Below are 17,061 nucleotides of genomic sequence, written 5' to 3'. Positions count from 1 at the left end.
ACACACATGATATTGTTTAAAAACATTTCTTTAAGATAGTAGATAGTACCATTCTAGCATTGTTATGACACATGGTCCTTAAAGGGCTACTACGAAGCATAGAAGCATGTGACGAGTGTGGCAGCCGCCTTCCCAGCAATTAAATCTAGAGCCCACTGACAATTTTAGAATGTCTCAGAAAAAAAAAGGCCCATTCTACTGAAAATCGAAGCTATTACTCCCAGCTTCAATCTATCAACATTCCATACACCCCACTTACTTCCAAGATTGTATTTACTCAGTGTACACCAATGTGGCCTACCAATTATTAAAATATTGAAGTACAGCCATACCTGTTGGAAAATAGGTAAAGTGTAATAAGTGACATAATTAGTTATGAAATTATAATATTAACTTATTCCAAGTTAGTAATAAAGGATATGTCTTATAGGATACATGATGAATGGAATTCCTATTATAACACATCTGGAAATGTTTTTCAGACCAACATAATAGGATGGGATCATATTATGCTCTACATAGATTTTATGAAACATTCAGTGTTTTAGCACAATCATCACTTTATCTTTATGTTTAATTTATATAGTAGCTAGAATTTCCAAATTGTTTGGTACTTACTTTAGTTTACTTGTTAATACATAATAATAGTTATCAAAAACTGCATATCAGTGCATAGTTTTTGATAACTATTATTCAAAAATTTACAATAAATTATTAAAAACACCAGAAAAGAGACAAAAGTTTAACTAAATTTTCAAAACATTTCTTTCGGATATCATGAGTATGAATTTTTTGAATCTGAGAGAAAAACAGACATTTTATTAATAATAAACCTAGTCCTGGATCATCTAATCATACAGTACAAAAATCAGTCTGGAACATGTTATGATCTATAAAATATCAAAATAAAAATGTAAAACCAGTATCAAAAATCAATTAAATATAAAACAAATAATTTGATTTTTTTGAATAAAAGTCAACTTTTCAATAAAAATTAATGGATAATTTTTACTTGCTATATAGATGTTGGATTGAAATAGTGATCTAATTTTGTATCATTTGAAATCACTCGGCCTATTTTTCATTTAATGGCATTCAATTTGGTAAAGTGAATTTGCAATCAAGAGGAAAATATTAAAGAGCTTTATAAAATTAGTTTCATAAAATAAGCTTTCGAATTAATGCAAAATTTCGAAATATTTTATCAAATATGTTAACAAAAGTCAATAAAAAATATTTAGAAGAGAAAATTAGAATTTTATTATCATATAATTGAAATAGTAAACTTTTTTCAGAAAATAATATTATTGAACTTACCTATAGAATAATTCTGATACAGGCATATCGCTGCAAATCAGTTTTATGGTTAGCATTCGAAAAATAATCTTTTATTTTTTAAGAGAATTGGTTTTTAGAAATGACATTCTAATTGAGATAGGAAAAAAATGTTCCCCTTATTAAACTAGAGATAACTTTAATACTGATGAAAGATGTTTAGATATAAACAATGTTTATATAAACTATTTGAAACAAAGATTAATAAAGGATCAATGACATGAGAAATGTAGATTTTCCAACAAATTGTATGAAAATGAAATCCATTAATATATGACCAAACTCAAATATATAATAAATTTTTAGGTTCCTTGATTTATGGTACCCTGAATTTGGCCAAATTATTTTAGCAAAGTTCTATGAATTAATTAAATAGAACATTCTTACATGAATTTCTATGATTTAGTTAATAATAAATATATTGACTATTATAAATGTACACACTATTCAAGGGCCGGAGAAAATTTGAATGCAATCACTGGTATTTTAGTAGGGTCTAATAGATAAATTAACAAGAAGGCAATATCACTGATGTTAATAAAGATATCATTTGTGGCCCAATGGCTCTAAATCTAACAGAGAAGTATTTAAAAGAGGTTGAGGGGGCGGCGCGCTCAGTTGGTTAGAGCCCGGTGCTCTTAACAAGGTTGCTGGTTGGATCCCCACATGGGCCACTGTGGGCTGCACCCTTCACAACTAGATTGAAACAACTACTTGACTTGGAGCTGATGGGTCCTGGAAAAACACACTGAAAATAAATTAAAATTTAAAAATAAAAAGGAGGTTGAGGCAGTTTCGTATACCAAATCATCTGTCTGACAGGAAATCATTTAGCTGGTATCTTCCATATTAAAAGAAAAAAAAACACCCCCAAAATTTATAGAAATTAATAAATTTTTCAGAAATTATTAGAACAATAGGTTGTATGTTTTCTATTATGATTTATATTAGTTGGTATGGAGTTTTACAATATAGATAATATATGTATTAAGAAAATAAAACAATGTATTCTTAATTTTTGATTTGCATATTGATTTATACATTAATTGATACTGAATTAATATTAATAATTTAGTTGTTAAATGTTTGAATATGTCCCTGCCCCTTCCCACTGCATCTTCATAATCAAGGGGAAGATTGGTTTAAGTGCTCATGACCCTAACTGGAGTGGAGTGACCTCAATAAGAATCACACCAGCATTCTACATAGGGTTATTTCCAGGAGTTCAAAATACTTTGCTAAGGCTTTTTTATAAATAGTAAAGCATTATTTTATATTGTATCACTATATTCTAATAAAATCAGGCCTCTTCTCATTTTTTCCAAAGTATTGCATGTTGTATATTGAATGTGGAGATTATAACATTGCATTTCACTTAGTATTCTCCATTTGAGAAGGACTGGCAAACCAGAGAATCTCTCTCTCTCTCTCTCTCTCTCTCTCTCTCTCTCTCTCTCTCTCTCTCTCTCTCTCTCACAAGAGTAGATGTGGGAAGTATTTTAAGTCTTCTAGGGTCATATTTGAGTGATGGGCTTCATCCTTATAGTTCTCTCTGTGTCACCCAGTGGAAGCAAGATCCTGAATGTGCAAGAAGTGAAAACACATCTGGATAAGAAGTCAAGTATCAAGAATAGAAACGAAGTAAATGAGTTAAAGTCTGATTTTCTATTGCCTTACGGTCAAAAGAATTTCAAATAAATTTCATTCATGTGATCTGGAAAAAATGGTATTGCATTATAAACAAGGGGATAGAAAGTGACATACTCGAGAAAATCAGCATATTGGAAATAAAAACTAAAAAGATCAGAAAAAAATTTGAATCAGTAGCTAGTGGGAGAAGAGAAAGTAAAGAAATCTTTTAGAAAGGAAAAAAGAAAGAAATTGAAAGGGATAAAGAATAATACATAGAAGTATCGAGTGAAAGTCTTTAGTTTTCTTGCATACTAATCTTTAGTGATTCACTCCCCATTATTTGCAAAAATAACATACATGAACTAAGAAAAATTTAAATTTCTCTGTATTTTGTGAAGTTTTAAAAAGACTAATTTGAAAGAAAATGTAATTGGAAACATACTTTAAACATTGAAAGATAAAATCTCATGTGATTGTGTGTGTGAGCATAAAACTTCCCTTTTGGTCTTAGCTATAGTTAGTTTTTAAATTAAATGTTTAGGTGTAAATAGGTGAGGAATTTGTACTCCTAGGTTGAAAAACAGAAAACTATTAAGCATCACACAAAGATCTTTGGAATTCAATTGTCATATGAACCTCTTTTCTCTGGTATTCATTGGCTTGGGTCCCTGCCAACACTGTTCAAAACGTGAAATGCCTGTTTAACAAATTCAATAGTTTGTTATCTTTTTCTAGCTCTGTCTGTTGACTGGAGTTCAATACTTGCATTCATCCCAATTTTTTTGCACAGTGTTTAGCCGGTGGAGAAGCGCTGATAGAATCTCTGACAGTGGAGTCAGTTACTCTCCTGTGATAAGGTTCCTGGTTAATCGATGCTCTTTTAGTTTTTCATTTAGCAATCTTTCTGTCTTCCCAAATGTATTCTCTACTACAAGGACTGCCACAGATCTTAGATTTTCCAGGCAATCTGTCTTATCTTACACTTAAGCACAGGCCTTTGCTTTGTTCCATAGGGTGTAGATTTCTAAGTCTCTTTTTTTTTTGTTCCTTTCTAAGAGATAGAAGCAAGGACAGGAGGGCATTTATTTAACTCAAATGACTTTTAAAGATCTTTATGCACTTATAAAATTCAATGTATTTAAAAAATTGGATTCCTTTTTTTCTCTTCTCCCAATACAATTACTCTTTTTTTCCTTGCGCTAGAAACTCTGACCTTGATGGATCAAGGGCATAGAGAAGCAAGCAGTCAGCAAGTGTCAAGAGTAACGGCTTCCTCATTAGGTGCATTTTCTTTTCTTTTTTTTCTTTCCTAGTTCTTCCTCTTCCTTTTATTTTATTTTATTTTTTTAATTAGACAGGTGTTATTTCTGAGGATTTCCCCCCCCCCCCCCTTCCAGGCCTTTGAGACATATGGAGGAAGTCATTAAAGGCAACTCAGTAAGGAGGAAACTTGCCCTTTCTTAGCAGCAGAAACCTCTTGTGTGCCTTGACAAGACCTGTTTCCAGCTGTTCCTGAAATATTAAGTGAATGCTTGCATGGAGGCGTTCGGTACATGTATAAAGATTTACTAAGGTTTAGTAGTTAAATCAAAGAAAGCAATTTGGTACGACAAAGACTTAAGGTATACGGTGCTTTTTGATGAAATGTATCAAAAAATTTTTAAAAATGCTTACAACAGGTAGTGCGTTTGTTTGTTTGTTTGTTTTCAAATAGGAAAGTATTAAACACCACTTGGAAAAATGAGAGATGTAAAAATATAAAAAATATTTTTCTTTTAAATACTATAACTTTCATTTCCTATTAATTGAAGTAATATTTTTAAACAATCTTACTGAAGAAGCCTCATTTTTTTAATGTTAATTACAATAGCTCTTATATAATTTATTGAATTATTTTACAATATGTGTGAAATGAAATATGTTCATATTCATAACATATGGCAGGGGTCAGGCTATTCTGATAACTGTATGATTACATTTTTTTCAGCATTCAGAATTTCTGTGATAGATTTTATAAAGCATAATTTTATAAAATACCCTTTTCCTATATGGAGGATCAGACTAAAGCTGACTGAATTTTTTTAATGGATTTGCAAAGATGTTCTTTCCTCCTCTCTAATCTAACATTATTTTAACTTAAATTTCTGTTCTTTGTGTCATTAGAACAAGCCACAGTTGACTTGTTCTACTTCAGAACATTTGAGAGACACCTACTGGAAAAGCACACTATTGCAAATTTTATAAAATAGGTTTAAAAAGTGTGTTGTTATTGACATTTTTTTAAAAAGTCTTGGATACCATGTCACAAAATTAGATCTCTTTCTGAAGACAAACAATTGTGACCTCAAAAAGTTATAAGAAATGTAATATATATATATATATATATATATAATTTCTATAATATATATAATTTTACATTTATTATATATTATAGAAATATATATTACATTATATATAGCTATATTTTACATTATATATATAGCTATATATAACTATATATATTTATAGTTATTACTTTACTGTTGGACTTGATGCTCCTTTTTTTTCAACAAAGTTCTGTTCATTTAGACTTTTAAAAAATTAGTTTCCTCTTGAGGGTATGACTAATAATTTTAATAAGCTAATCTAGAACTTATTACCAGAATTTTAACTCTCTGAGTTTTAGCAAAAAGAGCATGTGTGGAAGTTTAGTAATATTATTAAAAAAAAAAAACATTGCAGAATAAGACAGCAAGAAGAATTGTCCCTTATATTTGGAATTACAACATCTCTTCCTAACAGATTGGGGATGGACCTAGAGAAAGAGGGAGAAAGAAAAAGAGAGAGGAATAGACAAGTGGAGAAGAAGTAAGAGTAGAGTTGCTAGCAGCTCCGATTTATTCTTGATCTATAATTAAAAAGATCTCTATACTGCAATATAAATTCAAATGAAATCATTACTTTTGTTTTAAAAAATTTATTTTGTCTGTGAAGAGGCAACTGGTTGGAGAAGCAGGGATTTGTACAATTTATGTAGTATTTTCCAAATTTCCTATGAATAAAATAATTTCCTGATGTTGTGAAAGACTAACACTGAAGTAATTATCATGGTAGCTACACAACCAGGTTATTCCAAACCCCTGAGGGCTCTGAAGAGGATTAAAGAATGGATCATCCACACTGATTATTCTTGCCATATTTGGGGCTGCTTGTCATCTGAGACAGCGTGGAGAGTGTTGTCAAAGGAAAGCTGACAATTTTCTCTCCTATATAATAATAAAAAACTGTTGTCACATATATAAAGTGTGATAAAAAAGGGGGGAGGGAAACTTGACATGTAATTGGGTAAGAATCAGGAGGGGAAAATGTGAAAAATAATAAATAATAAACTCCAGGATAGATGAGATAATGAAGACTGGTTCAAGGGATAAAGGGTCACAGTAGTCTTGATACTACCAATGACATCAATTGCACTGATGAAAAATTCAACAGTTTTTATGTACTTCAATAAAAGTGAAGAGTAGGATGGTCAGAATATTGTAGGGAGCAACAGGAGGTTCTTTTGGAATTTCAGTTATATTAGAACTGATTGTTTGACAACATAACACAACGGTCATATCTGCCATCAGAAAATTATTCCTACCATAGATTTCAAAAGAAAGAAGACCTTCCCACAGCAGCTGAATCAGCAGATACCTGAATTATGAGTAATTCTAATTGTAGTATTGTGACAGGAGGTCACAGTCAAAACTGTTCTGGAACATTTTTATTAGTGGGGATTCAAGATAACAATTTATAAATATAGTATTAAAGATATCCACAGGTTGCTTCCAATTAGAACACAAGGTATCACTAAACAATCAAAGATAAACTATTTGAATTCAATTTAAATATTTCATATAATACTTTGAGAAAAAGGGAATGACAGTACCTATATAGAAGATACTCAAAACTTCAATTAGTCATGTTTCTTGTGTGTATATTTATAATGAAAGAATTTTTTTTTTCTTCCTAATGGATATAGTCCACCATAGTAATTAATAATTGATTACAGTTGGCCCTTCACAATGTTGGCTTGAACTGTGTGGGTCCACCCATATGTGGATTTCTTTTTAATACATATACAGTCGGCCTTCCATATCCCAGGGTTTTACATCCATGGATTCAACCAACCAGGGTAGAAAAGAGTACTTTCGATTGGTGGTTTGGAATCTGCAGATGCAGAAGTCCCACGGTATACATTGTTCTACCCCATTTGATATAAGGGACTTGAGCATCTGTGGATTATCGTATCTGAGAAGGTTCTGGAAACAGTCCCCCACAGGTACTGAAGAACGACTGTAGTTAACGTTTTTGGGAAGTCAAAGTTATATGTGGATTTTCAACTGTATGAGGTATTGTCTCCTCTAACTCCTGCATTGTTCAAGGGTCAACTGCACTAGGTACAAAAGGATACAGCATGAAGAAACAGCAGTCCTCATCAGCTGGAGCTCACGACATTCTTTGACAGACAGATTTTGCTTCCTGCCACATCTCTATATTCAACCTCTTAAGTACAATAGAATGTGTAATGACATTCTAAATTTCTAGAACTGTATGCTGTGATCAAACACTTGAATCTTTAAGAAATAATAATGGAATTAATATCCCTAAGAAATCCTTCTTCATATAAGAAGAGAAATATAAAAACTAATCTTAGATTTTAGAAATATAATTCTAAGTACTGTCCAAATTTTTTAGCCATCTGTCATATACAGACATTAAAGAAATATGTTTTATTATTATGAGTATATCTGTACACCTCAAGGAAATGTGAAGTCCTTTGAAAGCAGTATCATACTTGGATTTCTTAAGAATATGTTAAATTATCTTGTTTGCAAATATTTTTGTATAGATGATATTCTGTTTATTTAACCTGATTACAAATGAAGTACATATCTGTGCTATATGCTGAAGATGTATTAAATTTTTTAACATCTCTGAAAGTCAAGCTAGACCAAGAACAAATAATATTACAATGAAATTTACCTACAGATTCTTATTGAATTAGGATAGAAGAACTATATGTAATATCTCTAACTAAACTACAGGGTTCCTAGATCATTTGTATTACAACTTTTAAAAAAATATGAATCATAATGGTTTCTCTACACATACATTAATTTTTAATTACAGTCTCTTACACTGCTGATTGAATTCCCCACCACTGCTAATGGCCTTTATTGTAATATTCATTCATTGTAAATATGTATGCTGATGCCATCTTATTTTTCAAAGGAAACCTGTTTAAAGTCAAAAAGCAAAATAATAGTCACATGGATGTTAGGCCACAACAGGTTACGATGTGTTTGATCAGCCTTGCCACCAGAAAACCCTTAGAATCTCAGTTGAAACAAATGGCTCCATTAGGACATAAAAAAGGCAGAATAATTCATGTCATATGTATACATATTTTTTAAAACTGAATTTCATTCATAGACACAATATTATTTCAAATAACAGAACTGGAACGAAAATAGAGTAATTTTGTTTGTTTTTACATAGGGCCATGTCTAATGATAATTTATTTAAAAATTAGGATTTCTGATAGTTTAGTAAGGCATGCTTCTATAGCACATAGTCACAAAAAAAGTTAAGATACTTGGTCAGATCTCCATTTACTCATCATGTAAAACCAACATAAAAATGAGGGGAAAAGTTAAAGGACAGCTTCTGACACTTTAGGGGGCTACAATAGCTACCAATTTAGGAAGCTCTAAAAATATAACCGTACTAATATTTTGATTACATGTTAACAGATTCAAAGGGAAAATGCAACTCTTTTCCTTGCTGGAATCAGTTGCTTATTCTTCCGATGTTTTATGCTTTTAATTGTTATTATACAATTAACATTTGAATATACCTTTTAGCTGACATTTTGCTCCACTGAATCCAGGACAGCACTTCCATTCCAATGAGGTAACAATTTTATGCTGCATTCTATAGACCGTATTTGATGTCCTCTGAGATCTAGAGAGGAAAGCCATTGGGGGGAATGGATTATTTTTCTCACATTAAATTATCAGTTAGAATAACTAATGTAAAGTGTTTGGGATGATTCCTGAAATATAATAAGCATTCAGTTAATGTTATCTCTTATTATCATCATCATTATTATCTTTATCATCAATATTATTGTCAAACTTAGAATTAAATACATTATAACATGTACTAAGGACCATATTATTTAGTATTTTAAATTTATACCTCTCATTATATTTTCTAAAGATACTATATCATTTCCCTTTATAGTGCTTCTCACTAAACAAATGTTAAAGCTCATTTTAATTCAAATTTTTAAATAGTTTATGGGATAATCTATTTTATTTCAATTCTTATTATTTCTTATATCATTATAGTTAAAAAGATCTGTTTTCCTATAGAGCAACATCAAATACCTTAAAACAAATTGGATATTAGTGATCTAATTGAAATTATAACAACAATTATTATTTTCAATCTGAGCTTTCTCATTTCTCAAGTTTTTAAATCATACTATTATTTCTATCTTCTAGTATTTCTTTGGGGGGAGAGATATATCTAACATGAGAAACTATTATTTCTTAGAAGAAACAATGGAAGGGAAATAAAGAAACTATAACATTTCAACAATCATTATAAATAGTAAATGATACTAAATCGCAGTCTCTATGTATGTAAATATAAATCATAAATATAATGTTGCCATATTGGTTTTATCCCTATGTTTTCAATAGTTTCAACATTTAGTTAATATTTATGAAATGGGAATATATTGTGTTATTTAATTATCATATTAGTCCTATGAGGAAAGTACTATTATTATCCTGATTTTCTGTTGAGGAACCTGAGCAACAGAAAAAATGAAATAACTTGCTCAAAATGCCATATCTAAAAGTGACTGAGCTGGAGTTTAGACCATGCTGTATGTGTTAGGCTCCCCTATATCCCCTCTGTGATCTAGAGTTTGTCACGTGTAGCTATGTGGAGACAACAGTAGTCACTTCCATGGTTAAACCCTGATTATGTAGAGGAAATGCATCATAACAGATTAGGCTTTTGGAGACTTGGGTTTTAGTTTCTGCCATAACTTGATGGGTAATTCAAAATGTGTGAGTTATTCCTCAATTTTAAGATGAGCTATAAGATTCTTTTCATCTCTAAAAGTAGGCTAATCATTTATCTGTGTTTATTTCAGTAAATTATATTCAGTAAATAAATAACTGTCCAGTGAAATGTCATCTCTAGTCCAGTAAGGAAAGCAGTTTGGAAAAGGACTCTTTCGAGTTTATAAGGGTGAACTCAAGTAGATAGTTACATTATTGTTGAAATCAATATCCCTCCTTTAGGAAACTGGATTTCTGATGGGTGTGGCTCAGACATAATAAACAAAAAAGTCACAAACATTGTATTCTGTACTGAAACAGTGAATGAATGGAGAGACCCATTCAAAGGTAGAGAAAGATAAGGGATGAAAAAGATACGTATTTCCAGTTTGTTTAAAGAGGAAACAAAAGCTCATCTTGAGCTCAGAAGGACAGTATGACATGGGTTACTGTGGTAATATTTTCATTACTAAAAATTAACAATGCATTCTTTGTATCTCTTGTCGACAAGGAAATTGTCACAATGGGAGTAAATGCTGAAAGCAGAACTGGAGCTCAGGTTTGCCCACATCCCTAAGATGTGCTTAGCTCTCTGGACCATGAACCTTAGCTATTCCTCAAGGGACTAAGAAACACCTTGATTTTATGTATTCTTACTGCACACGGTTCCAGATTGCCAATGTGTCACATTCATTGCCTGAGTTATTTGTATGATAATTTGCATAACATTAGCCATCATGACCTGAATAACAATTTTAGTTTTTACTGTAGGTTCTTCTGAAATACCCCCAGCTGAGCTACTGTGACTGTATGAATACAGAGAATTGATCAGTTACTCAGTCTCACATTTTAGGACAATTACATAGACATTTTTGTAAAAAATTAAAACTAAATAACATGTGTCATTAGAATAAATACAAGAAGAAAGGTCTCACTTAGCTGCTTTACCATGTATAATTGCCATTGATGGCTTGCCAAGTTGTGGACTTCTCTCTAACCTAGCATGAAAGGGAAATTATCAATAAATCTTTAAAGCTGTGTATGAATTTCATAAGGAAATAAAGGACAGATTATTGATCAGGTTATAGAATAAAAGTAATAATAGTGGTAAGAATACAAAGAAACAAGCATGAGAATTAACACTGAAGACTTACAAAGTATCAGGTACTAGGCTAAGGTACACTGCATTAGGTACACTGTGTACCTAATAATTAGGTACACTGCATTATCTGACATATTCTGAAAATATCCATATGAGGCAAGTGTTATTAGTATTTGCATTTTATAATACTCAAGAGCATACATCTGGTTTAACGTGATGACCCTACCCTGACCCTACTATACATAATGCCTAGATGATTCACTTTCTCTATATATTTCAGGCTATATACATGGTTATGGTACAAGAAGTCACTATTTTCAAGAAAGTTTACATACCTTTGAGGACAGAATCCACTGTTCCAGCCACAGGGCCCTCTCCCACTTGGTAGGTAAGTGACTTGGTTGTCCAGTATCACTGTGGGAGATAATCTGGTATGTACATAAGCACACCAATTCCTAAGGAATAAATCACTTTTGTTAGGAAAACAAACATTGTCAAAGAATTCTTTAAATCAAAACTATTTTCACAGGCCTATATCTTACTGCTAGTACTATAAATCGGATACCTTGAAAAAATGATATTTAACTTTAAAATATCTAAAGATGAGAAAGAACATATTTGCTACTACATTGCTGTACTCACAGGAAGTAAAGGGACACTGCAAGATCAAAGTAAATTAAGGATAAATCAGAACTAAAACTAGAACCTCTATTGTTTAGGTGTAAACTAAGTCAAAATCCAAGATTTACTGTAGAGCAAATACCAATATGAGTACTGAAACTGGACATTCAGACCTAAGTTCATTACTTCTATAGAACAATGGGCAGTAAGACAGAAGTAAATAAATAAAAGATGTAAAAATCAAAAGGAGGAAAAAATAGCTTATTAGAAGATGATATGACTGTAAATAAAGAAATTATGAAATAGTCTACATGCAAATGATTAAAATTAAAACAAAAGTTCAACAATATAGTTGGTATTAATATATAATTTTTATAATAAAAAAGTATAGCCACATGGTTAAGATCAGTTATATTTCAATGTACCAACAATACATTCAAGAAATACACTATTTATGGAGTGGCTGGTTAGCTCAGTTGGTTAGAGTGCAGTGCTCTTAACCACAAGGTTGCCAGTTTGATCCCCACATTGGCCACTGTGAGCTGTGCTCTTCACAACTAGATTGAAACAACTACTTGACTTGGAGCTGATGCGTCCTGGAAAAACACACTTAAAATAAATAAAAGTTTAAAACACAAATTAGAGGAAGAAATACACTATTTACAATAGCAAAAATAACATTATTATTATTAAATCCAACAAAATGTGTAAGATTTAACATATAAAAATTTTAAGCTTTATTGAAAAGACTGAAAGAAAATTTAGTACCTTCTGCTCAGTGATGGGAAGAGCCAATGTAAATATATCAATTCTCTTAATTTAATCTAAGATTCAATGCATTTTAAATCAAACTTTAGCTTGATACAAGTTTAAGAAGCCTGTTCTATAATTTTTTTTTTTATGTATGAAACTAACACTATAAATTTCAGAAATTTCTGGCTCTGGATATAAGAGAGCGCCAGATTTACTTTCCTTTGGTAAAAACTATAAAGCTGGACAAGATATGTAAAGCTATAGTTTTCAGATGTTGGACCACAAACAATGCAGTTATATGCTTCCTGAAAGAAAGAAAACATATGCATGACATAAACTCCACATTTGATATAGTTTTCTGCCTGGGAACAATTTTCAAATTGCATCACAGAGGAGTAGACCCCAAAAAACAGAGAGCACAGGATGAAGGAAACTGTGTGTGGGGCTGCTGAGGTGATTAGTGTATGTGGGAAAAGTTCATGAAACAAGGGGACTGGACAGAGCTGTCATTTTAAAAATCAGCATCAGAGTCCCCTTGAATCTTGGGATGACTACTAGGTTGTGCTTGCAAAGAATAGTCTTTGCAAGGCTGGCAGAGAACAAGTTATGTGTATAAACAAGTTCAACATGAGCTGAACTGAGATCCCAGGTATCACCTAGCAGTGCAGAATTCTGACCACTCAAGGAGGAAGGTCTTACTAAACACCCCTCAGTATAAGAAGTTTAAAAAAATAATTACAAAATATTGAAAGAAATTAAAGGCAACCTAAGTAAATGAAAAGTTATCATCGATTAGAAAACTTAATAGTGTTAAGATGGCAATACTCCCCAAATTGATTTATAGCTTCATCACAATCCAAATCAAAATCCCAGATGGCTTTTTTTGCAGAAATTTAAAATTTACATAGAAATGCAAGGAACTCAGAATAGCCAACGCAATACTAGAAAAATAAAATGGAGACTCCATACTCACACTGTCCAATTTCAAATCTTACTATAAAGCTGCAGTAATTAAGACTGTATTTGATCTGCATAAAGATAGAGATACAAATCAATAGAACAGAGTTCAGTGTCCAGAAAGAAGCCTTTACATTTACAGTTAATTGACTTTTGACAGGGTTCCAAGCAATTTAATGGGGAAAGAATATTCTTTTCAACAAATGATGGTATGACAAATGGATAGCCATACACAAACAAATAATATTGGACCCCTATCTAATACCAGATATAAAAATTTACTCAAAAATGGATCAAAGACTTAAAAAGACTGAAAGCTAAAACTTTACAGCTAAAACTGTTAAGCTAAAACTTTACAGCTAAAACTGTAAAACTCTTAGAGGAAAGCATAGGCATATAACTGTATGACCTAAGATTATCGTGTCAGAAGAATAAGGCAAGAAAGAGATATAAGGTCATGCAGACTGGAAATTAATAAGCAAAATTATATATATATATTTGCAGAAAATATAAGTTTTATATGGAAGATCATAACAAATCCACCAAAAAAAAATGCTATTAGAGATAACAAGTGAATTTAGCAAGGTTGTAAGATATAAGGCCAATATACAAAAACATCAATTGTTTTTCTATGTAACAACTAAAATACTTAAATACATAAAGTTTAAGAATTTATGTTCTTGAAAAGACACTAGGAGTAATTTGAAGACAGGCTACAGATCAGGAGAAGATACTTGACACACACTTAAAAAGTATTAGCATCCATAATATATACTTATATCAAATTCTTACCAATAATTAAGACAAGAAAAATAGAATAGAAAAATGGACAAACTATTTGAACAAGTATTTTATATGAGGAAACGCCAATGGCCATGCAACATATAAAAAAATGTCAATTCTGTTAGTAGCAAAAAAATGCAAATTAAGATTGCAATGGAATAATACCTTAACTTAAGCAAACATTGAAAATTTGACAGTCTCGATGGGACTCATCAAAATGGCGGCGTGAGGTGAGCCTCTGTAAAGCTCCCCTGGAATTTACAACTAATCGAACAATAATAACTCCACAAAGGACTCCCTGCACAGCAGACAGGTAAGACAAAGAGGCCCACTACTGAATTCACCTAAAGGTGGGCGAAACGGGCGAGTGGGGAGAGGAGGGAAGGGAGAAGTGCGGAGACGGAGCCGCTGGGGCGCAGGACGCAGACCTAGCTCAGTGCTCCGAGCTCGCTGCATCCTGGAACTACCGCAGCTGAGGGAGAGAGAAGAACTTGGACTGCTAGGGCTCAGCTTACGGCCCACAGGGCTGGGGGACAGCATATAACACAGCTGAACCCAAACGCTCACGGCAGAGACCTCGGAGAAACTACTGAGGGAAGAAGGCTGAAAATGGTGGTTTAAGCCCTCACTGCCGAGCAGAGAACGGAAGCCTTAAGCACTGAGACTAGCCGCCCTCTCCTTACCCTCCCAGAGCTCACCCTGCCCCCACCTGCCTGGTGCTAGAAGAGGAAAAGTAGCAGTGTCAGATCAAAAGAATAGAATATTTGCTCTTCTGAGAACTGTGGACTGCAGACACAGATTCGCAGCCCAACTAGTTCCAGCAAAGGGGAGGGAGCTGTGGAAGCAGGACCAGCCGTGGTGGTGGTTGCCGCCGTTGCTCTGGGCCACCTCTCATGACTCACCGTGCCCCTGACCCCACCTATCTGGGCGGATCCCTGCAGAAGTAAACAGAACTGCTAAAACATATGGGCTCTGAATCTGGTGCAGGAAGAGCTTTGGAACTTCAAAAGCTCTCCACATACCCACACAGATACTTTGCCCTCTGACCCAGAAGAACTGTTAACAGAGGAGAAGCCCGTCTCCCAAGGAATCCCCCCCATTGTGTGAGAAGCTGGAATAGTGCAGAGAAAACATAGCACTACTGTGTGAGAGAGAAAAAAAAGGCTGCAGTCGGAGAGAAAACAAAACATTCTATCAACAAGTATTGGAAAACAAAAGACAGACCTCTTCCTATCAACCTGTTGCAGAAGCCACCCCTGTAGATGCCTAGGAAGAGAAATAATAAATCAGTAATTGCCATGAATAACCAAGGCAACAAGACAGCTCAGAAAGAAACTGAAAAGTCTCCAGAAAAGGAACTTAAAGATATGGAAATATATGACTTAAATGACAGAGAATTCAAGATTGCAGTTCTGAAAAAACTCAACGAGATGCAAGAAAACACAGAAAGGCAGTTTAATGAACTCAGAAACACAATCAAAGAACCACATGAGAATTTTATGAAAGAGATTGAAATTTTAAAAATGAAACAAATAGAATTTCTGGAGATTAAGAACTCAATAGAAGAAATTAAGGATGAAATAACCAACTTAGGTAGTAGAGTTGACCACATGAAGAAAAGAATCAGTGACATCGAAAATAGAAAGCTAGAAATTACACAGATGGAAAAATAAAGAGACTTAAGACTTAAAAGAAATGAAAGAACTCTACAAGAACTCCATCTGAAAGAGCAATATAAGAATAATGGGCATACCAGAAGGAGAAGAGAGAAGGGGACAGAGAATATATTCTAACAAATTGTTGACGGGAATTTCCCAAACTTGTGGACAGAACTAGATCCTTGAATCCAAGAAACAAATAGAACACATAATTACCTCAATCCCAACAGGCCTTCACCAAGGCACATTGTATTGAAGCTGTTTAAAATCAACGACAAAGAAAGAATCCTCAACGTAGCCAGGGAAAAGAAGACGGGAACATACAAAGGAAAGCCCATTAGATCATCATCAGATTTTTCAGCAGAAACTCTACAAGCTAGGAGGGAATGGAACCAAATATTCAACTGTTGAAAGAGAGAAATTATGAGCCAAGAATAATATATCCAGCAAAGATCTCCTTTAGATATGAAGGCGGAATAAAGACCTTTCCAGACATACAGAAGCTGAGAGAATTTTCTAATACATGACCTGCACTACAAGAAATACTAAAGGAGGCTATTCGACCACCATCAACAGGGACAATTTGTGGCAACCAAAACATGAAAAGGGGGAGAGTAAAGGCCTGAACCGGAATATGGGAATGGAGAAAATAAGCATGCTGAAGAAAATGGAATACTCTAAATATGAAACTTTATTTTACATAAACTTAAGGGTAACCACTCAAAAATCATCCAGAACTGAAATATATACTGTAATAAAAGAAGAGACAGAGGGAAAAGTCATAGAATACCAGAAATAATAGACAACAACAAAAAGGCAAAAAACAATGGAGACACAGTCTTACCAGAAAACCAAAGATAGAATGATAGGAAATCTTCACATATCAATAATCACCTTAAATGTAAATGGAATGAACTCACCAATAAAAAGTCACAGAGTAGCAGATTGGACCAAAAAACTAAACCCAATATGCTGTCTACAAGAGACACATCTCAGCTACAAGGACAAACATATTCAAAGTGAAAGGGTGGAGATTGACACTCCAAGCAAATGGTACCCAGAGAAAATCAGGTGTAGCCATAATGATATCAGATGAAACAGACTTCAGGGTGAAAAA

General features: G+C 33.0%; 1 protein-coding gene across 3 annotated transcripts in view; it reads right to left on the bottom strand.

The window, feature by feature from the left end:
* The window catches only part of MMRN1 (multimerin 1), a 65,085-nt gene that overhangs the window by 29,048 nt on the left and 18,976 nt on the right, over positions 1-17,061 (bottom strand). For all 3 annotated transcript variants that reach the window (XM_081031037.1, XM_081031039.1, XM_081031038.1), the window contains exons 2-3: positions 11,508-11,627; positions 8,849-8,955 (exon numbers count right to left, since the gene is read on the bottom strand). In XM_081031037.1, the coding sequence (XP_080887163.1) occupies positions 8,849-8,955; positions 11,508-11,627 (227 nt within the window). The remainder of the gene's footprint in view (positions 1-8,848; positions 8,956-11,507; positions 11,628-17,061) is intronic.

This window comes from Rhinolophus hipposideros (genome assembly GCF_964194185.1).
Source record: "Rhinolophus hipposideros genome assembly, chromosome: 1".
NCBI lineage: Eukaryota > Metazoa > Chordata > Mammalia > Chiroptera > Rhinolophidae > Rhinolophus > Rhinolophus hipposideros.
Note: the sequence above shows the minus strand (reverse complement) of the source record. Positions and strands in the feature narration are given on the sequence as shown.